The sequence below is a fragment of the Ambystoma mexicanum genome, chromosome 10 (genome assembly GCF_040938575.1).
Source record: "Ambystoma mexicanum isolate Mex_15411 chromosome 10, UKY_AmexF1_1, whole genome shotgun sequence".
Classification (NCBI taxonomy): Eukaryota; Metazoa; Chordata; class Amphibia; order Caudata; family Ambystomatidae; genus Ambystoma; species Ambystoma mexicanum.
This window is the reverse complement of record NC_090932.1, coordinates 784,719,715-784,745,400: the sequence shown is the minus strand read 5'-3', so window position 1 is coordinate 784,745,400 and position 25,686 is coordinate 784,719,715. Positions and strand designations below refer to the sequence as shown.

The 25,686-nt window shown below is 41.2% G+C and overlaps 2 protein-coding genes across 6 annotated transcripts in view; one reads left to right on the top strand and one right to left on the bottom strand.

The window, feature by feature from the left end:
• Positions 1-25,686, top strand: part of VEPH1 (ventricular zone expressed PH domain containing 1) — a 2,478,904-nt gene that overhangs the window by 259,115 nt on the left and 2,194,103 nt on the right. The gene's annotated exons all lie outside the window — the stretch shown is intronic.
• PTX3 (pentraxin 3) lies at positions 11,022-24,989 on the bottom strand. Its single transcript, XM_069618439.1, has 3 exons — positions 24,735-24,989; positions 23,514-24,041; positions 11,022-12,621 (listed from the first exon to the last, which is right to left on the bottom strand). Exons 1-3 carry the CDS (start codon positions 24,865-24,867, stop codon positions 12,005-12,007), a joined length of 1,278 nt encoding a protein of 425 aa, XP_069474540.1. The 5' UTR covers positions 24,868-24,989; the 3' UTR covers positions 11,022-12,004.

Genomic DNA, 25,686 nt, shown 5'->3' with positions numbered 1-25,686 from the left:
CATTCCTGAAATATTAATTTCCTTCTGACTTATATGAGGGTTAATTTACTTTTGCAAACAGGCCTAATTCTTTTCAGTATTTCTTTTGAGGGGTGCTTGTACAGGGTAGCACAGTATGGCAACCCAAAAAGGTGTATGTACCCCACCGGCTAGCACACTGTGTTAGACTGTCACAAGTGGTATTTCAAATTCAGGATCCCGTACGAGCCCCCAAACTGTAAGTGATTTCAATCTGGCACACACCCAAGTCTCGCCCAGCATGTAGTGCACAAATGAAACCCTTATTTAGTTGTATCTATAAGTTCAATATTCTGAACGATATACCACTCATATCACACACCTTCTCCTGAGACTCCCCGGTCACACTGAATCAGGAATCAGGCTAGTTTGCAAAGGTAAATATTTGTTTATGTATTTAGAATTTAAATCACAATATATTTCAATAGGTAACAACAATCACCAATGGGGTGACAGAACACTGAATAATACCTTTAATGCACTAGGAATCAAATAATGAGCACAAAAACAAATGCATCTAAGAAAAGAATACTTTTGGGTTGGTTTGGAACAGATAGCACTATGGTTAGGGGTTCCCCCTGCAACACCCCTCAACCCACCAATAGGTAATTTAAATAGATGTGAGGAGAGAGCAGGTACTCAGGAATAGCACAGATCAAACACAATATCACTCGCACCTTCCTCCTTTAAACACAAGAGAAAAACGGAATTAACTTTTTAACTGTCCAAATGACTTTGAAATTGGCTGAGCAAAAACACCAAATGTGGACAAAAATGCTTAAATTATTATACATTTCTACAGGAGCCACTTTGAACAGATGCAAGTAAACGAAAGCAATGATTTAATCAAAGGAGAACATTTGAAATCTCAAAGTCAAAGTGGGAAATATTTTAAAGTTAATTCACACGTGTAAACCTTTTCAAAATTTTCATTTCGCTTCTATCTCAAAAATTGAAGTAGTTATGGAGGATTTAGCAAGAGGTGTTTTTCGAAAATAAAGACACGAGATTTGGACAAGATTTCAATTTAGAATCCAAAATATGGCTTATACTTTTACTCAAGGCTAAAGCGTTTGGCTAGGCAACCAAGTCGGGACACAGTAAGCTCTAAGACTGATTCATGACTTCAGTAACAAATCCCCATCAACTTCCCGGCAGCACCAGTCCAAAGACTCAAAGTGGGATTTATGGATCATAGTTACACAAATAAATATGACTATGAAAATGGCGCTTTAGCAACTAGACAGAAGAAGATAGCACTACAGATTTTCACACTGTTACAGGTTATGAAAGTAGGGATAGTTCAGAGATTAGAGTGGAACAAGATAAGCAAGGTATTCAATAGTTCTCTAGAGTACTATTAATACTCACAATCCACAGGGATTTAAGATTTTTGGACAGTCACGGTTCTGGTCAATGGATTGGATCTATCAAGGAAATCAGCCGCACGACTGTATCAGCTAGGCCGGTCACCAGACTGCACAGGATCTGCCCTTCTTGTTTCTGGGTAGTTCAAATCAGCGGGATAGCAAGTTCATCAGGCAAGCCTTATGGTAGCAAGCCGGATATTTTCAGGACGCTAGTTCCAGGATGATTTCCCACACCACAGCACTCCACTGGGTTGTGAGAATAAGTTTGAGGATTGAGGCCTTGCTGAAAATGGTTCAGCTACTGCTTGCCAAGATTCTTGGCATCTGGATCTGGAAGGATGTTAAAGGCTGGGTGTAGAATGCTGGAACAAAGTACTTTCCTGGAATCCGGAGAGTCAGTGAGTGACTCAGTCAGTCAGTCCCTATTTGTTGTCAGCCGTCTCTATTTATCCTTTCAAATTACATCACACAATGGGTGTATGGGCCGCCTTAACTAAGCTTGCCCCTGTGAACTAGGATTGGATCAGGACCTCATCTCCACCATGCATTTGAGTGATTGGATCAAGGACTGATGATGTCACATTTTTGGTTTGCCTTTTACAGTCCTTAGAAACCTCCCCTAGCCACTAGTATCAAAATCGAATTTTGTCCTAAATACATATTTATACATGGGCAACCTCTACAAAAATCACACAGAAAGATTCCATATTTTATGTAGTATCTGTTCATCAAAATCCCGCAGCTGTAAGACCTTGTTTCACCTTTCTGCAGAATGTTGTCCATTTCGCCATGAACACATTTTCCAAACGTTCTGCAAATTTCCACAAATATGTATGATTACCATAGGGATGTGTGTGTAAAGTTTAACAATTCTAGCATTAATACAGTTCACATAAAACCACATATATTGCCATTCCTGTGCAGAATATGTTACACAGTTCGACCCCCTGTTGAAACATAAAGACAAAAATGTGACTAACAAATCTGTCCTTCTTGTATTTTTCACCACTTTGGATAACAAGTTATGAGTCTCTAAAAATTGTTCATTATTTATTCTTAGCAGCAAATTGTCCGGCGTTTGTCTCTCCCTGGAACTCAAGGAGTGGCCCCCTCTTTTGGGGAATTCCTTCAAGGAGCAGTTTAAGACCCCTTCACACGTCCATTTCCTGGCCTGGGGATCTGCCATTGTTCATTCTCTGACTGTAGACAAAAGTCTGGCCTAACCCACAATTATTATCTATCAGTGAGTTTCTGCTGAGAGGATTTCCCTCTCCTTGGGAGAAACCTGTTTTTCCACTTCTTGCAGGCCGAGCCAGGCTAATTTATACTTAATTTCTTAACTCAAACTCCAGCAGAAACCAAACTAGTTCCATCAAATAACATAGATAAATTACTTTCTTATTTTTAAACCTGTGGGATCAAAAACACAACTCAGATCTGTATTCCCTTTAGCAACAATCCTTTTATATTTGCTAATTCAGCAGACTTTTAGTTTAGATACTTTAAAATTTCATCAGGAGAGCTCATCTGACAGAAGCTGTCATCCACAGGTAGCCCAGTGTGCTGCACACATATTTTGACAGGAGCCATCATCCACAGGCAATCCAGTTTTTCTGAGAAAATGTTTTGCTCTTCACATTTTAGGACCTTGTACATTCACAATGCTTCCTTAGATTAACTGAATTTTAGTGCCAATCAAGATTTTGAATGTTGAGAAGTGTTGTGTACAGGCATTTTGGTGTTTTTAGCAACAAAGTAAATGTCATTTACAGGCAAATTTAGAAGTTTCACTTGCAAAGTGCTGATTTTTCCTCTGCACTCTATGTTTGCTTGTCATGGAGCCCACTGGCACATTTTCTGCAGTGTGTGCTCTATTCCACCACACTTGCACTATGGGTGGCAGGTTGTGCATCCATCTTTCTGTGTGTTGAGGAACGTGGTTTTGGAGGTTTTTGGCACGCACAAGACTTTTGCCACCATTGTTGCTGTTTCTTGCACCATAACTAGCAGAGTTATACCGCATAGTATAGCAGAGTGGGTAAATACATCCCAGAGATGGCACCATTATAAAATGCTTCTGTGAATCAGGCCTTAAATATTTTAAACTGAAATGAATGTTCTGTACTTTTACCTTTTGCAATGTGAGGGCAATACATCTGCATCTAATCAGAGGTGCATGTGTGGCTATTTATGAGCTGGGATATGACCCATCAAAGTAACCTTATGAACTGCAAGGTAGCTCTTTTTAATTCTGGGCTGTTTGCTGGGATGCCCCCTTGCTCATAATCCAAGTCAAAGAAAGTTATATTTGACTATAACTTTATATAACAACAAGGGAAGATTAATAGCTGCAAATAACCCATTCTCTTCCAGAAAGTTGCTTCTACAGGTATCTATGGTGTCTCCAAATCCAGGCAAGGCAACACAAATTCAGATAGCTCAGTGTCTGTGATGTTATTAAAAATGAGGCCTAGAACAAAAAAAATTAGACTGGCCTTCCTGGGAAGAGCAAGAGAAATTATATGTTCCGACTATGTTCTGACTTTGACATTCATTGGGGATTTTTGGCTCCTGCTAACTGTCACATTTAAAAGGAAGCCGGACTTCATACTACGAATCTACAATCATATATTTCGCTTCACCCAATGTAGAAAACTTAAAAAAATGTGACAATGTTGTTATTAAACTCTCAACTCCATTCTTTAAGAGTGCATTCATTTCACAAGAAATAAAATAATCCACGGAAAGTGTATCAGCAATGCCCATCTTCAATATCAGTTGTGTAGTAGACAGACCAATTTAGACAAAGCACATCTCTATCATGTGTGAATTCCTAAACCCAACATATCATCACAGGTTATCTATTATACCTTTGGAGTGCAGCTTTAAACAGACTAAAATGCAATTGTTACAAGTGACCCTTTATTTGGGTAGAATACATGTTTGTGAGAATATGGAAGGCCTATTATTTGTAATTACATGGATCAAAGTTATATAGTTTTAATTTTAACACAGAGGGGCTGAAATGAAAGTATCAAATCGAAATTATAAGTTCATTTCTTATTGAAAGGCATTCCGAAGGAACCCACAGGGACTTCCGACTGTTTGAAGCGGTCATAAGATTTTTAAATGTTATGGTCAAGCCAGATGACTTTAATACCATCTTGAAGTGCTCCTTTATTGTATACCAGATAGGTTTCAAAGCAGATAAGCTCTATACATTTACCTCAGGCACCCAAGGCTTCTATTTCAAAGAGTATCTGTGGCCCAGTTCCTCATCCATCAATGTGAGAGGTGCCTTAGCTAGAAGAGGTCAAAAGAAGAGGTGAATGACATTTAGATGCACTATGAACAGACATCTGCCTTGGATTAGTCAAGGTGAAAAGGTCATTGAAAATATGTACAGCTAAAGGCAATTGCTTTGGAAAGGATAACATGGAAAGGGAATATTTAGGTGATGCATCATCACTTTTGCCCTATGGTGGAGAGCAGCTGCAATTTCCCACCAAAGAAATAAATGCATGTAAAATGTATGGACAAATATGTAATTAATGTATTCATCTTTTATAATGCACTAATTATTGGCGACCAGTCTGTAAGCGTGGGACCAAGATTCAAACATGTTTTGCTCTGCGTTGCCTGCATTTCAAGACACGCATGTTGCCCCTGAACTATCCACCGTGCCCTAGAGGAAACTACTTAAAATGTGTAAAAACGAAATTAAGTGGTGCATCGCCATGCAGTGTCCGAGAGATTTCAAATTTAGACCATTTGTAGAAAATAGTAGTAGCTATTAGATTATGTAAAATAGAATGGTGGTTATCATCTTTTAAATTTCCTGAAAATGGTAAAAAGGTGTAAAATCATTAAATGTAATTGAACAATGTCCACTAACTTCTCAAACATTTGCCCCTGACTTGCAGAATCTGGAAATACAAGTTCTAGCGAGGTAGCACATATGGGTCAGACATAATAAAAAATGAATTTGCCATGTTGTTAAAAAAGAGTAGTCTCCCTACCTCCTTTTCTGTTCATGTGGAAAGTAAACCACTCCTCTGTGACAGGCCAGGGTGGGTTTAGAGGGAAATATAATGGTATACCAATAGGACAGAGGTCTGGACAGATGGAATGATGGGTGTGGAAGATTGAGGAGAACAAACTGGAGATTGGAGAGCAAAAGCACTAACTTTTCCCAGAGGGAAGATTTGTCAATTGAGAGCCAGCCAATAGAATGAAGACCTGTCCGTGCTCTGTGGTTGACCTCCTCACAGGTCACCTGATTTAATTGTTTGCTGATCGAATGCTGTCTGGCTGACTGGGGCCTCAACTTGTTCTCCCAGAACCAAAATGTACATGTGAAAAAGTAAATCAACCCCCATCCTCACATTGTCCAATTTCTCATCAGGGTCAAATCTGGGGTGATACATGGACTGGGAATTCAAGGGGTTGTGCTTTGAAAACACTGAAACAGGTGCTAACATCTCAATGTCTATAGCCCATATATCTATTAAATACAAGTGAGATGTTGTTTATTTAAGGCCTAGTCCACTTTGCAGTGAAAATCAAAATCCAAATCTGAAAGCATTTTGGCTGCCACTTTAAAGTGGGATTGCCTTTGTAAGACTATGTATTATTTATGGAAATAAATAGTGGTTGAAGCTGATGTTGAGTCATTTCGATCATAGTGGAATCATGACCGCCTATAGATGAAAAGACATCATGCAATTAATGCCACTGGTGGAGACCATAGCATAGTCTGGATGGGTGTGAAATGACATGTATACCAAAATAATTATATTCCTGGAGAAATGTGTTAAGTACACTTTGCTGCATTCCCCTGTATTTCAATGCTCAGGCAGAATCAGGTGTAATGTGGTAGGGAAGAGGATTTACAAATAAGCATCTGTTACTGGAGAATAGTACATCTCCAGCCCTGAAGTCTAAAGAGACTGAAAACATTGCAAGCATGACCATTTAAATTGTGCATTTATCTGGATTGAAAGGAATACATTCATATTTAAGGAAAGCCCTCCACATATTTATAAAATGTACAATATGAGTTCAAACTTACATGAGCCAATGCAAACAAGTAACCTTTTGCATGTACATCGACTCTGCACAGGGGAGTTGGTGCATTATATATGTGCTTTGAATGTTAATTGATGTAACGTTACTTTTCTTAATGCAGGAGAACATCAAATATTTAATCATACTTGCATTAAGTAAAATGTTTTAGTGAGAAATTAGTGATGGCCATAAAGTAGTCAGTGCAAAGCACCTAATTACAACCTAATGACAACACAAAAGAGCAGTAGCCTAACCCTCCTTCTTATAACAACTGAAATAAACAAACTCTCGCATTATTAATGAACTATTTTGTAGATATATCCCTTGGATTAAGTATAAGGGTTGGGTGTTATAGTAAGATATCTGCCCATACTTTAGCTTTATGAATTTTGTGAGATTAACACATTACAAAATGGCTTCCACTTTACAAACAAATTTGAATCACACACAACCTCATTACCTACCTAAGTCACAAAATCTGACCAGCGATCACATGACTAGAGACAGTAGGCACGCACATCCTTTTTGTGACTGAGTGCTTTAATCATTCCGCCGCTCACATCTTATTAAAGCAGCCTGACCAGCAGTGGGTTGGTGCTGAGGTCCTGTTTCGATACTGCATGTGCAACGTAAGTATCCTCAATGTTTACTGTAATTTACTATATATTGTGCCACATCATACTAATAAACACAGCATATTTTCCATGTCTACGGATCAGGAGTATTTAGCTTTTATTTGCCTTGAGAACCAAGGAGCCTGCAGATCCAGCTTAATTTACAGACTCAGTGTCTTTCTGTGGTGCTATGTGGAGAATTTAGGGAAATACATATACATGCAACTGTACTAATACAAGTGATGCAACACTGGAGGTTACCCCCAATGAACAAGGTGTGGGGAGTATGTTATAATCAATAAAGCTGAAGTGGCTAATAAAGATATCCCAAATGTTATTGATTTAATACATTGTGCTTGAGAAAAGCACATTTCAGGGGAACTGTTTGTTCAGTATGAGGGGGGATTAACATGCCACCTTATGGAAAGAAAGGTGTAAATCAAAGATAGCCATCTTTTCAATGGGCTGGCAGAAGCTGGTGATGGTGAACGGATTTATGAAGATGCATTGCCAGCCATACATTGATGTACGCAATCTGAAACGTTGGGTTGGGACATAATGGAATAATGCACCTGTCACATTTAAGAAGACAAGTACGGTTCGCAGTACTGATTCTTTCATTTTAGTTTTTTAGATGCATTGAAATGATAGAGTGAATGCATTTAACACATAGGAAAAGGAATTATGTTCCCCAATTGGCAATTTAAAACTGAGGTTGGTAGAGAGCTGAGGAACTGACTCAGTGAAATGTGGCTTCCTGTCCTGATGAAGGCATGTATTTGCAATTGAGGAGAACGCTAAGGGATGGGTGTATTTTGGAAAAGGTGCAAACACTTTGTGTTGGGTTCCATGTCTTTTCATCGAAAAATGTTTCAGTGAAAAATGTTTAATCGAAAAATGTTTCAGTGAGACAATTTTCATCTAATGTAGATTAATGACATTTCTCATCGAAAATATGTATATCAAATTGACCGCATTTTTTTTTAATGGGGGGGTCCCCAAACCCCTGTTTTCTGCCCTTTAAAACACCATATATATATTTTTTGATTAAATTGGGGGGTCTACCCCAGATCCCCGTTTTCCAAATGTAACTCTTTACCCCACCCAAACATATATACATATTTTTTAGATAAGAAAAGTTTTCAATGAACCATTTTTTGATGAAAACATTTTTCACCGAAACATTTTCGATGAAACAACTTTTCAATAAAACTTTTTTCAATGAAAAGACTGTATACCGTTGTGTTGACAAGCCTTTCTTAAGATGACATCCTACGTATGCAGGATGTTTTCTTAAAAAACCTGCGAGGAGAACTTTGTTAAAACACTCCTTTTCCAATGTTATGATCTGATGTTAACCCACTGAGGAATAAATGTAATAGTTGAACCTCAAAATATTTCAATTGGGTTGTGGACAGTAAAAGTAGATATATTAGAGTGATGCAATATTCCCTCAAGTTTAAGTAAAGGAATACCTGTATTGTAAAGTACTGTATCACATGATTTGCACTTTAATACTAACCCCAAAGCACTTTGTTTGCACAATTGGCACTTGTTGAACATTTTTTGTACATAGTAATGTTGTTATTGTATGTAATTATCGATTACGGTGATTTTTAATATTGATGAAGAATGATAAAATGTGGTTTATTTGTTACATTGTGTTGTAATTGGGTGTTCATCCCCTGTTCAGTGGTAGGCACCCCAATAACACACAAATAATGGGAAGACCCACAGGAATTGAAGTCAATGCAAAGCAGACATTTTAGAATGACTAGTGTTTTTTTTTAATTATCAAAATATGTAGGGAAAGACTGTGATTGAAAGTGAATGCCTTTTGTGGGCTTTTAATAGTGAAATTCATATAGGATGGTAGCATGCAATTTATTTAAGTATTTGTTTTGAATACAGATTGTAGTGATCTCCAGATTAAGGCTGGTGACCTAGTTGTCTACCATTGAACTTGTCGTTTAAATGCATTTTGATTTTTTAATACCTCACTGTCTGTTCTTTAGCCCTGAAGCATGGGGGTGGGATTGCAAAAATGGGAGCATGAGTCCGGCAGGTCCGATCTGCATGAGACAATATTAACATATATCAAATTACTGAACAACAGTTAATCGAGCAATAATGTAGACACCAGAGAGGGTCTGCCACTTGTGATCTGCTTTTATCCATTTTTAATGGCTGAAAATGAGTCAAGTCCACTGTCTACATAATTGGTCTTTTTCACACATGTGGCAAACATTACCCATATGAGCCATAACATAGAAAAGGACTGCAATATACTCTTTAAAATACTATCGTCTCTTCTGTGGTAAAATACAATTCCAGAAACGTAAGGGATAAATCATAGTGTCATGTATATTTTATGAAAAAAGGGATGCTGACAACAATTTTTATTTAAGAACAATTCAGTGATTGCATGTAATGTGATGGTGTACTGTGCTGCCTGCCTTCAAAAGGTGCTCCAAAAGGTATACCTTTATGTGTGTTCGAAGGCTCACACATCTTATGGGCTCATGGTGCACCTCACCAATGATGCGCAGCAAGGATAAACACATCTGTGATTCTGTACGTTCCTCATGAGAGGCGACATGGCCCAGTAATTGAGCTGGATTTCTCCACTGAGTTCGGTGGCTTGCATGTGCTTGCCTCCTTCTGTCATAATGCAGACAAGTTAAAATAATGCCAACAAGAGGCATTCTCTCTGTATTGGTTTGGGTAGTTCCTGGAATCCATTTTAGTTTTTCTTCCATTCCACTACAAGGTTACCTGAGAGGGTGTCTTGCGAGTGACAACCTGAGACTCAAATCAGGTGAATGAGAGATTAGTCCTTTTCTGGTAAGAAAGATATTTGAAAAGGTTTCCATTTGGGACTGGGATACAAATAGGTGGATAGCACCTAATAACAAATGCATTTACTCTCACATTCCCCTAATTTAAAATAATAAATTCCATTCTTACCATTTTTTCAGAGATCTTGGAGTAATACTTTAGAAGGAAAGTTCAGAATTACTTAAGTTTGACATGTAATGCTCCTATAATTCTGCCTTCTTACTATACAAGAGGGGATTTATGTGGTTCATAGAACATACCTATAGGCTGACTGCATTGAGAGGCTTGAGGTGTCAGTGGTCCTGTTTAAGTATTTGTCTTCAGTGTTCACATGTAGTTTGTACTAACACCTTAAATTGCTTAGACAGCAAGAATCCTGATAGAATGTGAAGCTCAACAAATTCTCAATCAAATATAATGTTCAAAACAAAGTTAAAACCAAAATAGAAGACATCAAAAGTTGAATCCCACATATTGTGAGAAGATTCACGCCAACGTTCAAGTCAACTAGAAGCACAGTGGACAGAGATACTCTCCCGCGCAAAAAATATTGAATACCCTCCTGAGATCCTCAACAAAATCCCTTGCAGTTTGGATAACAGACTGAAGTCTTATTTATCCTGAAAGTCTGTCCCGGAGAATTAGAAGTGTATTTCCCCTTCCTCGAGGAACTCTTAAGTCAGCTTAGCTGAAAACCGTAGACCTTGCCAACGATCTATATTACTATGACCCTCGCACTCTTGAACAACCTGAGGACATTTCACACTTATGTTCAATTGAAAAATGCAGGCTGTATGCAGGTAACTGTTTGCATTATATGTGCACCTTAACTTGAGTCAAGAATGCAACTTGCGAGTTGGTGTAAGTAAAACCGTCATCTCCCGTCCTCCAATGTCCCCCTTTTCTGCACCACTTTCCTTAATTCCTGTACCATCATCCTAAAATACAAGGCTTCTGCATCCAGTACCTTACAAAATACCAACAAATAAATAAAGAAACAAATAAAGACTACGATTAACTGATGTCTGTCATTCAGAATTACACATCATTCTTAACAAATCCCAAGATCATTGGACACATAAAGCTTAAACAATATGAAAACTGTGAGAGTTGATAAAGATGTGACCTTTTATCTATAATAAAGTTTTACAAAAATAGTCTTAATAACATTATTACAAAGTAGATTTACATTATAATACAACTAAAATAATTATACTGTTTGGTAAAAACAGGAACATACATTGGAAACAGGCACAATTGTTCATTCATAGCTTAATTAGCAATTAAGAGACACAGTATCTGTTTAGCATTATACATACATTCCATTATAAACAAAAGTAGAACAAAAATGTAACATTTCATCAATTAAATATTTAAAAAGCAATGTTCACATTAATGAGTAGATCCAACAAGAGAAAGAGTGATTGATTGGAGCATCATTTTTAAATAAACAGTTCCATCTCATGTCACTTAGTTCTATCAGTAATTAACTGAAGTGTTTGATATTAATTGCAGGATCTGGTGTTTCAATTGGCATGTGCCTTAGGTACTGGGGTCTGAGGGGGTGGTGGCACGTCTGATGCCTCTTTCTAGGGAAAACTGTTGAGATAGTGTGTAATGGATTTTTGATGAAAATGAATTGTGACAGCATCCCAATGTGATGGATGTGAGGGTGATAGGTGAAGAGCACCTAGGGTGTTGACTTTATGGACTTTATGGCCCTTTGAGGGTTGAATTTGCTCATTGCGACATTCATTGAAAGATCTGAACTTCAGATTGTTTATGCCTGGGAAGTGGGGCTGTAAACATTAGTTTGGAGGGAACACTGAACTCAGTGGAAGTTTGTACACATTGCAGAGTTCATGAGTGTATGCTGTGTTTTTACTTCCCTTTCAGGTGAGAAGTGCCCCATCCCTGAGGGCTTTGTGTATGGTGATGATCCATCCCTCCAGCTATAGCTAAACCTATACCTATACATCACAATAACTTTATCTAAGGGCCTCAGTTAAACTGATTAGGACAGTTCAGTATTCTTTTTGATAAAGCAGAATGTCTGGCTGTTGAAAGTCACGTAGTTTCATCAGTAAAGGGTTCTTTTTAGAAAATAAACTGAGCCCCTCCATGTGGTTGGATCTGCGTAACTCCCCACCCAACAACATTCCCCCGGATATTGCATGAATCTTCTCCACCAGTCTGTGTTATGATTTCTTCTTCGCTGAGGACTCTGTCCCACACATTGAACCCGGTCACCTTGCCAGAGAAGGACAATAATTCATCGAACCCGCCACCAACGCAGCAGCCATTTTTTTCTTGGCCTAGCTGCATGATGCCTTTATCTGGGATGACGTGACCCTGTGCTATTTCTGAAGATTGTGACTTGAGGTCCCCGTTTACCCACACTGATGCAGTGCCATCTTGCGAGCTCCAAGAATTGCAGAAATGGGACCACTCCATTGGAGAGGTCACGTTCTCCGCAACCACCTTGTTCTCATCGGTGCCCACGATAAACACTGCTGACTGGTGGCTGAGGTAAAACTGGATCTCATAGGGGTTTCTCTTGGTTCCATAGGAGTAGACAATGGTTTTGTCCAGTGCATCAGTCACTTTGACCCAAATGCAAGCTGTGAAGTCATGCAGCGTGGACTCGGTTGCAGGGTGAACACTTGCATAAATTCTGGGTGACCGTGAAGGGAATAAAATGGCCATTTCACATCCTACAAAAATAGGAGAAAATTAATGATAATTTAATTGAAAGTAGATTTATTTCAACAACATAGATGTTTTAGTTGTATGTACATTTGGAATGATTTATACACTGCCTCACTTAGTAGCGACAATTAGTGGCATGTATAATATAACAAGGCATTAATTATAACTGGTGAGAATGTTACTGGCATACTTTAACAATACCAGCATGAATCATGATTACCTTGTTTTTCAGTCAATGAGGTTGGACAATTAAAGTGAAAACAGCAGATTGGACAATGCATGTAGGACAACTTATTTAAAGGTCCTGAATTTTGACTGTGTTTGGAAAACCTGATATTGTCACTGTTGAGTCCATATCAGACTCAGGAGTCATCCTCAAATGTCCTGCATCATTACCAAGCATTTTCTGAGGATAAGACCTCCTCTATCGATGGTGTGCCTCCATCCTTGCATAGTCAGCCACTCTCCCACTGCATCCATTCTATTACTTCAATGCCTATCATTCAGCACAGGTCTTAATCCCCATTTTCTTCCTTGGTTGGATCCATTATTTTATGATGGCTGAGGGATGTGGGTGTAGATGTTTCTGAGGCACACCTAGAGTTTACTTATAAATAGTCAAACTCACTTAAGGTTTCATTTAAAGTGTAATGTGAACATTGACAAATGGAGTGAGATTTTTGTATTCATCACTAAACCTAAAACAAGTGACTTGGGTTTCTGGATACAGACTGGAATGTGAACTGTCATGAGAAACTGCATCTGGCGACAGATGTATATGTACTGCATCTGCCAAGCTCTATTCCTTCCCCACATTGTTCTCTTCATCCAAGCCTGAAGATGATGGTCCCAATATTAAATAATAATACATCTGGTGTCTACCTGCTGCATTTATCACGATCATGATGCCGACATGAACTGCTAACTAAACAGAGGGCAGAAGAATATATTGAACATTAAGAATTTGGGGAACTGGTGGGAAGTAAACTGTACCACATAGCATTCAGTCAATTGTAGGCAGGTTCGGAAAGATGGATTAAATAGATGTTGACAAGAAATGTGTTAAACTTGCCCCCATTGCTGTTGCCCAGAACCTTGGCCAGCAACCTTATGTTTTGGGAGGCACTTGGCATGTGTTGTAACATCATAGTAAAAAAACAATTGCTAACAAGGAATATTGATTTATAAGTGTAAGAAAATGCAACCAATAAAGCACTTCTTAGTTTGACTCCCACCTATGACTTGTTGAAAAAGTGCTAGCGCTACTTTCAGCATGAGTCCCTTACAGTCTTCGAGTGTCTTTAAAAGGATTTATGCTGGCAGAGGCCAAATGCCCTTCAGTGCATCCACCCTCTTACAAAGGGACCAGATTTGATGGTTCCAGGGTCAATATGGCCCTCCCTGGTCCCTCCTGTTGGTGCTTGACTTTGAAGGTGGCTGTTATTGCCTTACTGTAGAACCGACCCAGGTTGCTGAGTGTTAGGGTCACAATTATATGAAAATCCAGTGCATGAAAACCACTATAGCCTTTTCACAGATATTCAAATGGAATTGGCTAAACCTCTTTCTAAATCCAAAGCCTAGCGAGTTCCAGAGTTTTAGGGTGATGATGAAAAGGCTAGGCTGCTTTTGAACATGTTCATGCAAGCAATGTGAGAGAGAGAATTTCATGCCTCACACTAAAACATACTCCTGAGATACAACAAACATTGTTTTGGACTGCAGCCTTCATCACCTCCAGCTACCATAGTATATAGTGGAGACCCTAGGGGGTCAATGTCCAAAACATCTCCAGAACCACAGGCTGCAGACCTCCGATCTAGTGTCTTGCATACTCATAAAACACCTTGATGATTGTTTTATAATGATTACAAATTATTGCATCCAAGTGGTTCTTTAAGTGTATTATACACCGTGGCCATTGGAGTGAAACAATGATTATTCCCTTGCCATGACTCTTGATTTGTACTGTAAAACCACCCAGTGTATCAACTGTACCATTTCTGTTCAGATGTGTATGATTGTGTTGCGTATCCAACAGTAAAATAGAGCTGTAATGGGGCCTCTGAAAGTCAAGATAGCAGAAGGATTAAAAAGGTTAATGAAGACTTCAACTGCAACTCAGTTCCACGCTTAATTCCATTACAACCAGCCAGAGTAATCTCTGACACTCGTTTTCAATCTGTTTGTCAGGGGTCAACAGATAATCATAATAAGCACGGGCAAAGCCAAAAGGTTTTGCTTCTCGTGTAAGAATGGGATAGGCATTTGCCCGCAACTGCCATAATGTCTCGGGAGAATAGCTCAGCGGCAACATGCTCGCCTTAAAAGCAAAATGACACGGAGCAACACAGGTTTGATCCCTGGGTGCGTGCTTAGAGACCTCTGTGCATTAAGCGCATTATAAATAACCTATCCATCAATCAATCATAATGGTGCTACCTGAATTTAAGAAGACAGCAGGTGTACACAGTTCAAATACACAAGCTAAAATTGTTGGCTTTGCCAGAGCTTGTTTTGATGGGAGTTTGGTGGAAGAACAGATACTGCTTATAAATCAAGTAGCTAAAGGCACATTTGGTTAAGGCATTTCTATTACACTAGTAGCACGTTTACAGCTGCAATTAAGCCATTAGCTTGTGGAAGAATGCTCATAAATGTCACTGGCAGGCCCTATAAGGCACAAAGTCTGATGTTACTGCTTGTTTGAACTAGCTGAAAGAGATCCTGGGTGGGTGTGTTTTAGATGGGGAGAGGCGGGTAGTTGGTGGTAATTAACAAAGGGACTTGCACGGAATTGGGAAGTCAATGGGTGGGTAAATGACCACACAGCACCCACAAGCTGCCCTTCCTCACAACGCCGCTCCCTCCAATCTGTAGTAAAATGCAAACGGTTTGGCTTATAGGTGGTGCTTAAGTACCACTTAATATCTAAATCTAAAAACAAACATTTGCTCCATGACACAAACCCACAAACAACAGATCTGACTGAGCTGTTGTTAGAGCAAATAAGAAGGCATGTGCCACCAATATTTACTGTTTTTCTCAATTTAAAGGGATATTTCTTGTCAGATTAAGCATCAACCATGATAAATGACTCTACCTTTCACATGTCGGTCCTGCGACATGTGTGTAACCAACTAGTTTCAGCCAAGTTCCTTTTTGCTAGCTTTCCTCAGGGCTCTCACAGACGTAACTATATCTGGAGGGATATCAACATTATGTTTTAAGAAGTGAAACATCTGTGTCTCACCATTAGTTATTTCTAGAAGATCTGAGTTAAACATTATATAACCACTGAGATAACACACTTCTCATATATATGTATGGGGCATTCGTTTACTTTTGTGTTAATACTTTACCCACTCATTGTAGTTGCATATTAATAACCCATAACTCCAACCATTGTGATATTTTGCCCACAACACTGGCCTCTCTGAATTTGCAGGAGGTGCAAAGGCTCCCTGGTATTGGCAAGCAGGTGCTACTGCTCGTTTGACACGCCTCTTTGCTCTGTCCTGCATTGAGCCTTCATCTGTAGTCATTGTGTATAAAACTCTTAAAGAAAACCTGTCTTCAATCTTTGGTTATCATGATAATACTTAATCCAATTGGCAAGATCCATTTCTATTAATAGCTACACATAAACAAGCCTGCTCTCATATAGTAATGTCTCGGAAATCTCTACTGCAGATATTCAATCAAATTCTAATAGGAAGCAATATAAATTTGGATGTTTGGATTGAGACGGCAGACTGATATGACAAACCCATACCAGTCCTTCGACTCGGTTAGTTGCAAAAACCACACCATAGAGCGATACAGTGTTTCAATCGCTTGAGGCAGCTGTTTCACTTAAAGGTGGAGCTCTGATTTTCAGGATGAGCAAACTTGACAACATCCAACAGCAATCCCACAAAATCAATCAGAGAGCGGATTCTAATATCCCTGGTGCACAGGGCGACCCAACCAAATATCTGGGAGTATACAGGAGTCCACAAGTACGTCAAGGTTGTGTAGCGTGTCCCACCTATGTCCGAATAGGATGCTCCAGAGACATAAAAAGGGCTGTTATTCGCTGTGGTGGCACCTGGGCAATCAAAACCACTAGGATGTCACAGTGGTGTTAAGGAACTGGCCACTGTTCCAAAAGTGGGTGGTTTGGCCAAACACGTACCTCTGTTGTCTTTGGTTCTCTACAGATCTGAGAGGGGTGTAAGGTTATCTTGTACTGTAGCTGCTCTTCCCCAGATATCAACAGATATGAGGAGGGTTAAGCTGCAGCAGGGCCTGTGGCGCATATCTCATTCCCTCAACCCCCCGCCCCCGGCTCCCTGTCTCACCAGAGTTTTAATACAGTTCTACAAAAGTGCACTCCTGGATCTGACTGCCATGAACAATGGCATGTGATTGAATGTCTTACATTTGGAAAGGATGATTTTGTACAATATTGGTACTTTGGAGATTTAAGCTTCAAATGGGTTTCTGGATTGACAGGAGCTTGTTATTTTTTGTTTTGTTTACTTAGATAACTACCTGCTAAAACAAGCATGTAAATAGTAGCCAGCAAATGGATTTCACACCTCAATAATGATGTCGACATCCGTTCCCGTCCAACAAAGTGGCATCATTTGATTTTTAGCTACAGCTAGATTCAGTTTAATCTCTCTTGTAAATGATGATACCAATAATAATAATAATAATAATAATAATAATAATAATAATAATAATAATAATAATAATAATAATATCAAGTGTTATATACCAGTTCATGGTGGATTACTTCTGCTTCAAATCATGCAATAATACCTGAATGTATTAGTCAATGTAATGGCACTCAATGTGTTGAGCCCATAAAGATGGAGGCTGAGTTGTTGCAGTTCAAATGAAACCTTGTTCCAGTGTAGGCTTGCCCCCCTGTGAGGGGGCTTTCTTAAGCAACCCACACCCTCTAACAAGACCTTCACAGATCTCTGTTGCTCACTCAAGTGTTTTAGTATCTACTATGGTCCCTTGCATTGGTCTATTTTAATGTGAGTTGCATCATTGTTGCATCTGTGAAGCAGTGTTAAAAATGTGCCTGTAACCACCTCACTTTGCGACATGGATGCAGGGAGGGCCGCATGGACCCCCCTTCCACCTCTGATAAGTAGCACAGAGAAGCCGTGTGAAATCTCCAATACCTTATCCTAGTTGAGCAGCACTTGAAAACGGTGTTACTGTAGAAATGGGGAATAATAATAAAGCACTGTTCGCGTGCGGGGCAGGGTTCAAGATAGGGGTGCTGGGTATGGGCAGATGCAGTGGAGGCAGCACCAGAGCGGATGGGCAGATGCTTCACGTGCGGGAGCGGCGTCCACCACACCTGCGAGAGTTCTGCCTGCATCTCAAGCAGGACCGGCACTAGGAATGGATGGAGGATAGTGAGGTCAGGGTTGAGGAGCAGTGTGCATGTTCCGGAGGAATCTATTTGAATGTACTTGGTTCTCATTTGTGCTGTAGATGACCGTGTTGCTGATGCAGAAATGTATTCTTTTTTATGTGATGCAGGTGTGGGTATTGATAGAGACCCAAGTGGTGGTGGGGAGTTTGGACTTAATTGGTTGGAATATATTTATCAATTGCTCTCTCCTTTTCACCATTAACCTTGCTCTCACTACCCTCACCACGCATGCACAGACCCTGACATACAGCCATCACACCATGCACAGAAGCATGCAAAGCTGTATGCCAGTGTCCTTTATGTGTGCATGCAAGTTTTTGCACATTCTTACATGTGTTTAGTTGTTGTCTGCATTGTGTGATGCATGCACGCATTGCCTGTGCCTGTATGTGTGGCATCTCTACGTGAGTTTTTAGTGGGGCGGAAATGCAGACATTCAGCAAATACTCATCTTTTGGGGCTGTCAGTGCTTGATATCCCATTGCATGCAGGCGGATGTGTACCTCGGGATCCCTCGATTCCCTGTCCATAGGAGTTTCCTACTGCATTACACCTCTGTGCACCTATTTTATTATTTTGTAGTGTAAGAGCCCGTGTACATGGGCCAAAGTGCAGGTTTTCATTAAAACAGTAGGACCACTATATATTCTAAGGCAACAGCTCCCTCTAGCGGTGACAACAGACAAAGCTACTGCATCAGACAAACATACATCTGGCCTTTTATTATATTGTTAGATTATATTATGTTAGTTATTTTATTCATATTTATATTATAAATATTTTTTATATTTACATATTTGTTTTAACTGTGCCAATTGATCAATGACTGCAATAACCTGAGATTGGTCTTGGGACTGCAAAAACACACCTGTTTACACAAGAACAGCGGTAGATGTGCTGGAACAAACATTAGGAGGTGGCAGATGGGTTTATGTGTTTCAGCTGACCACAAGTTGATCTTTTCAAATTCTTTCGATATTTTTGAATTTTGTTGATATTTTTGAATTTGGTTGACTATTTTTTTGTCGAACTTGGTCGACCACCTTTTTGCTTTACTGTTATTGGGGGGGGGTGTCTCCATATGCCCAGCCCTTCCCACCACTACCCCCCACATACACATTGCATTGTGGGTTTGGATGATGTATTTGATTACCTCAACCAAAAAATTGGCGACCACATTTAAAACTACCAAACTGTGGTCGTTTTAAGCACGGCATTCTGTGGCTGAAAAACGAATGAACATGTAGCTTAACATATCATCACAGTAAATGTGGCAGCCTATTTCAGATGAGACTCGGTGCTGCGAATGATGGCTTCTGCTAGTTATTAGTGAACTAATGTCATGTTTAAAGAAGACGAGGCAGCTCTGGTTGTCTAAACCCATTGCTCCCCCTGCCCCCTCTCCTCCCCTGAATCCCGAGGGGGCACAAGGCCAAGGCCCTTTCCTTATGGAAAGCACATGGCATGCACGAGTTTGCTTCTGCACTTTCTCCATTAACAAGAAAAAAAGAACCAGCAAAATGTCATGAACGCTATCTGGGTATGGATTTTAAAACAGAGAACCCTTGGAGTTTGCAATCAGGGGATTAGCCAAATTAAAAGCAGCTTTGAAAAGGACCAACAGCGGCGCGATTAGAAACATCCCTTGCGGCGCTTGTTGGCTTCCTTCCAAGCGCTTCGTGAAATCAAAACCAGTTGCTAAAAACTCTTCTTGGCAGCCTTTCCCTTGCAACGGTGCTTGTCTACAGTTTCAGGGGTCCTGTTTAAGGAATCCGAGAGTTTCAAGGGGACAGGCGAGTTATGCTTATGATTTAATCCCTTTGGGATTGATTGTGGGCTGCAATTTACACCACCAAACGGTAACAGCACTACCGCATTCATTAAGCATGCAGTAACCTGAAGGATCCCCATGGTTCACAGTCATGCAGATCCTGGAGTTATTCTCCACTTTAGAGTTGCATAGGACTCCTTTGGGATTTCATATTACCGCATGTGGTAATGTGTGTGTGTGTGTAGGTCATTACTAATTACCTCCACTTAAAATGTGCCATGAACAATGAGTTTTACATCTGAAACTCAGATTTTGGTGGAGCGGTAAAACATCCAGTATTGTAAAAAAAAACGGGATGTTTTACACTACCGCCAAACGTGTAATCAGGCCCTTAGTGTTTTCTTATTAGCCAAACGTGCACTTATATTCGATCAATTGATTACTTTTTTAATTGCCACTTGTTTGCATTCCTAGATTTTCAAATATGGTGAGTGTCTCCTCTGGCCAGTCCCTATGAGAAAAAAAGTAAATGGAGTTAATTGTTCTGTCAAGTATCACCTGTAAGTACTGGTCTAAACAGAAAAATAGTTTGTATTGTAATTAGCACCACCTTCAATTGTTACTCATCGGCGTTGTAACACAAAATATAGACCCCTCCCCCCTGAAAAAAGGTGATCAGAGTCCCCTGGTACACCTAAAACCCAGATGCATGTACAGGCCTGGAGCCATTGTGGGGCTGCTGAGTGGTGCGGCCCCCCCTGCACTGCAAGGTTTCTGTTGCACCCCCTGTTCTCCCGGAAGAACTGAAAACATTAGAAACCGACTGTCTCGCCGCCCACTTTAATCACACCATTGAACTTCAAGTATTTTTCTTAAGAAAAGCAACCCTTGGGTAACGGTTGCTCTCTCGCCGTTAGGTGGCACACGGGGCACGTGCAAGAGATTGTGCTACCCTGTAGGATAAAAGGAATGGCTGAGCTACATTATCCTGACACGCGTGGCAAAGGTGATCACTATGCTCTTGCGAGGTCAGGAGTAACATGCATGCTTTTGCAGGGTGGGTTCTCAGCAGTAGCTTGAAAAAAGAACAGAGTGAAGGGGCCTGCTCTGAGGTGCATCATGGCCGGTCTGCTGATTAGGAATGTTCACATTATATGGTGCATGCCCTACCCCATCAAAATCAGGGAGTCTGGTCTACATTATGCGCTGCCATAACCAGGATGGATGGTCCACAGCACGTTGTTAATCCTTAACCAGGATGTGCGATCTACATGGTTTGCTTTTTTATTTACCAGACTGTACCGCCTGCATGGTCTACATGCTGCCATGCCATTACCAGGCTGCAGTGTCTCTCTGCTGCCTGGGACTTTTCACAATCAATCGTATAAACTGCCTGAGTTTAATCAGCATGCATTGTCTACATGCTGCCCTGAATTATCCAGGAAGTGTGGTGTGCATGGTGCCCTGCAATAACCATGATGCATGGACTGCATGCTGCTCTGCTAGAGCGGTATATTATACATACAATTGTGTGTGTCCTGCCTGGCTAGAACCAAAAATGGATGGTCCCGCAACAGGACCGCAATGTACATTGTGCATGCATTTCTGGGAGGATAGCTCAGGGGCAACGCACTCCCATTGGAAGAAAGACAGTGCGGAGCAACGCAGGTTCGATCCCCGGGCCCACGCATAGAAACTTCTAGGTATTAAGCGCGTTATAAAAAAACAATTACAATTATAATCTCAGGAATGTTACAAAATCCATGTGGTGTGCCCTCCGTGGGTATAATCAGGATGTTTGGCCTGCATGCTATCATGACGAGAATGTGTGGTCTACATGTTGCCTTGCCATAACAGCCTTTATCATCAGTGTGATGAATGGAGTTGCTAAAATGATGATGGCTGAACCTGGCAGGGTCTACATTCTGCTTGACTTGATTAAGGTGGATTGCCTGCATACAGTTCACGCATGAGCCAGAAATCTGACTGACTGACATAAAATGGACCCCCGGAAGAACAAAAATAAAAAAAAACTCGATGTTTTTTCGTTACACCTGTTCAAACCACAAACCAAATTCCGAAACAACTCAGATTGCATCATTGAACTGGTTCCTTTAAGGGCAGAAAATAATTCAGCTTGCATCAGCACCGAGAGTACACATCTGTTTCCACTGTGGCGGTTGTGTGGGGGTGTGTGTGTGTGTCTGGGTGCACACGTGCACATGTCTGTGCGTGTTCAGCATCAAGGCTTCATCTATTTGCACCCTTCTTCATATGGCTCGTCATAAACTGAGCAGTCACTTTCCAATCCTATCCCACTGTCCAATCCACAGTCTGATACAACGCTGGGGTTCGAGAAGTGTTTAACCTCTTAAGTGCCGAGGATGAGTATGCGCGTCCCATTTGCATAGACATGCATAGTAGCCCAGCAGTTAATCAATGAGACCTCTTGCAAAGGAATCATAGGAGCCGCCTTTAGCTATCATGAAATACATTTTCATGTACAAAGATGAACACTTGAGATATAATTATGAATATCGCACATTCACATTTTTAGTTCTGATGTATTAAAGCTGTTTTGGTACTTTCTAGAAATGTGCTGAACTTGACTTGCTAGTTCGAGAGCAAACTTTCTGTTAACTTAAGAAGTTTACTTAAGTTACTCTGGGGTAACGTGCGGGTGTCTGTAAAACCTGCCCGTGGCTAGGAAAGTTGTTATACTGTTAATAGCTACAGAAAACCAGGACGCCATTGAGAAGGTGTTGAATCGCGTGGCTACGCTTAATGCAACCTCAACTGTGCAGCCTGCATAGCTCAGTGTTCATGGGCACCCAACCCTTCTGGGCGGACCAATTAAAAGGGAGCCTCGCTTTCAAAACATGAATATGACATTGCACCTAACCTATTGTAGCATGCCTCGTAATGATTGGATGATGCAACGCTTCATAAGGTGAAATGACGAGCCTAACATCTGCCCTGGAAAACAACGCAGTGGCTATGGGTATATCAAGGCCCTTCCTTCGACGTCTAGTCAGCTCTTGCTGCTCCCCGGTGATGGTGCAAAGATTGTGCTGCACTAGGGTGGGTGAAGTCAAGCAGCGTTTAGCCTTCAAGGAGCCTTCCACTTCCAGCCACAACGATAACCTTTACTGTACCATCTCCCCACACCCCAGGCCCCCTGGTGTTGACATTGTGCAAGTCTACCTCTTCTTGACACTCCACGGAAACTGCCCTGTTCTTCCCAGTGGTCCTCAGTATTGAGGATATATGCTGCTGAAAGATGGAATATTAAGAACCGGTGATGTAGCACAACATGGCAGAGGCTTGCTGTAAAATTGGGGTGTGGTGTGTCTAGACCCAACTACCAGGACTGTATCTATAGTAAGGATGTTCTTGACACCTGCTTAGGGTGAGACCAGAAGAAAAGCTCTAGGTGGCACAATGCTTGCCTTAAAATCTTCAAATGTTGCCCTAGTGTAGGGAGGGGGGCAAAATTACACTTTGCCTGGGACAGCATGCATCTCTTCACAGTCCCCGACCCCCCCCCCCACCCTCCACCTGGAGTACTACAAATCCCTTGGGCTGTGTGGGGACACAGTGAATTCTCCCTTCCCCACTTCACTTCGTGTGTGGTAGGGTTCAATGTTACAGTGTTACTAAGAAAATGAATAATATAAACGTACCTGCAGGCAGGAGGCGCCGCGCCATCTGAGCGTGCGCGATTTGCAGCTCAGTTCTTGTGTGCTGAAGTTCTAGAAGCAAAGCATTGGTGTTATAATTGTGACTCATCTGGTTCTTGATGTCCTTCAGTAGTTCTTCCTGCTGATCTCCTGCACACTTGCTCTGGCAGTCGGCCTCGAGGTTCTCAAGCCTGCTGGACATGTTAGCGCTGGCCAGCAGGACCTCTTCCAGCATCTTGCCAAGCTTCGATTTGTGAGTTAGGTCCGACCACTTGCTTTGCTCGTTGTGAGTGGACATCGTCTTCTCCACGTGAACTGCCATCTGAGACATGGACCGCTCGATGGTGCTGGCGCAGGTGGTGGCGTAGGATGACACAAACTGCAGCATCTCCGCCCGCACACTCTGCAGCTCCACCCGAATGATCTCATCAATGGACTGGAGTAGCATGTTCTCCTTCATCTGCGAGTTCTCCAGCATGGTGAAGAGCTTATCCCACTTGGTCCTCTCCTTCTGGCAGTCTGTTAAGGGAACTGCAAGAACGAAAGGTTACTGTTGGGTGCATTCCTCTAAACTTTCAACAGTCCAAGACGAATAATACACTTTACAAAGGGGCTTTCTCGAATATGCATGCACGTGTGTGAGTGTGTGTGTGTTGTTTGACCGCTCGTGAAGGGTGAATGCTCCTATATATATATATACACACACACACACAACAAACACACACAGTACTAGCACACAGACACACACAGTGCGGGCACACACAAACATGGAGTGGGAGCACACGCACACCCACGTTCGCACTGTGGGCATGCACACAAACATGCACACACACACTGACACACGCTGTGTGGGCAGACACACAGAGAAACACTTTAATAATTTTTCTTATTCATACACAGTATGCGTTTCACTTTCTCGGGGGGATAGCCCAGGGGCAACGTGCTCGCCTTGGAAACAAGACGACGCGGAGGTTCGATTCCCCGGGTCCGCGCTTAGAAACCTCTGGGTATTAAGCGTGTTATAAATAATCTATCATATCATAACTTTGAAACAAACTGCCTTGAAAAGATTAAATTGATAAACTTTTCTATCCGGAGTTAGTTTCACTCTTTGCAGGTGATGTTAATAAAATATTATACCTATATTTGCTCCTAACGTGTCTTAAGCCGTTCAAAAGGCTATTACATCTAATTCTCTTTTTTAAATATCAAAACCCAACTTGCCTTCTTCTTCAGCAGGAAACAATCCATCATCTATGGCATTCGTATATGAAACATGAATGCCGCCGTTATAGTCAAATCCCTGTGCGGAGGCGAAGCTCCAGAGAGCGCACGTGAACAGCACTGCGGATGCCATTTCCTACGGAGTCGTGCTTCGGTCCTTGTCTTGCTGGGCTTTCCGAGAGCTCACTTCCCGCCTTCACGTGCACTCGGGGCCTCGGCTGTGCGCAGGAGCTGAGCAGAGGCGAAACTGAGAAGCAGTTTAACTCCCCTGAATAAATAGGGCCTGGGCGCTGAACGTGTAGGCGAGGAGGGGGTGCTGCCCAGTTGGGCCTGTGTAATGAAATAGGAGCTTCTGAAATTGTTCCGAGGGGGGCCTGTGGGTGGAGCCAGCAGGGTTGCACAACATAGGTTGGGGGTGTGTGTGTGGATTCCTTGAAGAGGCAAGATTTGGGAAAACTGCTCCCCCGTCTTCCCCTCAGGGGAGACCTCAAGAAGAAACATTACTCACTGTGGTTAAGCGGGCACAAAACCAGATGTTTTTTCCCCATTTCAGAGGTTTTATTTTGTAAGTGAACGATCACACAAACCAAGTGCTTATTGTGGAAGCCAGCAACATTTTATTCCTTGAGAAAGCCAACTGCGCCATTTTCTCATAATACGTTCCAAAATGCCGTCGATATGGAGAACAGCAAAAGAATGGTTTCCTTTCAAAGCCATTTTTAATGATAGCTTTTCTGCGTATGTCAAATTCATTGTTTTCCTGGGAAACCTAATGCCACGCTGCGCACATTGACGATTCCTTTTGAGGCAAGGTTGACCAGCTGGGCTATAAACATAGTAAACAATGCCTTGACAAGGTTGCCAAAATGGTCCTTTCCCGGAAAATACCCGGTGCAGTGTGACAGTATGGACTCTCTTCACATGTACAAAAGCCAGATGCACGACTGTGGGG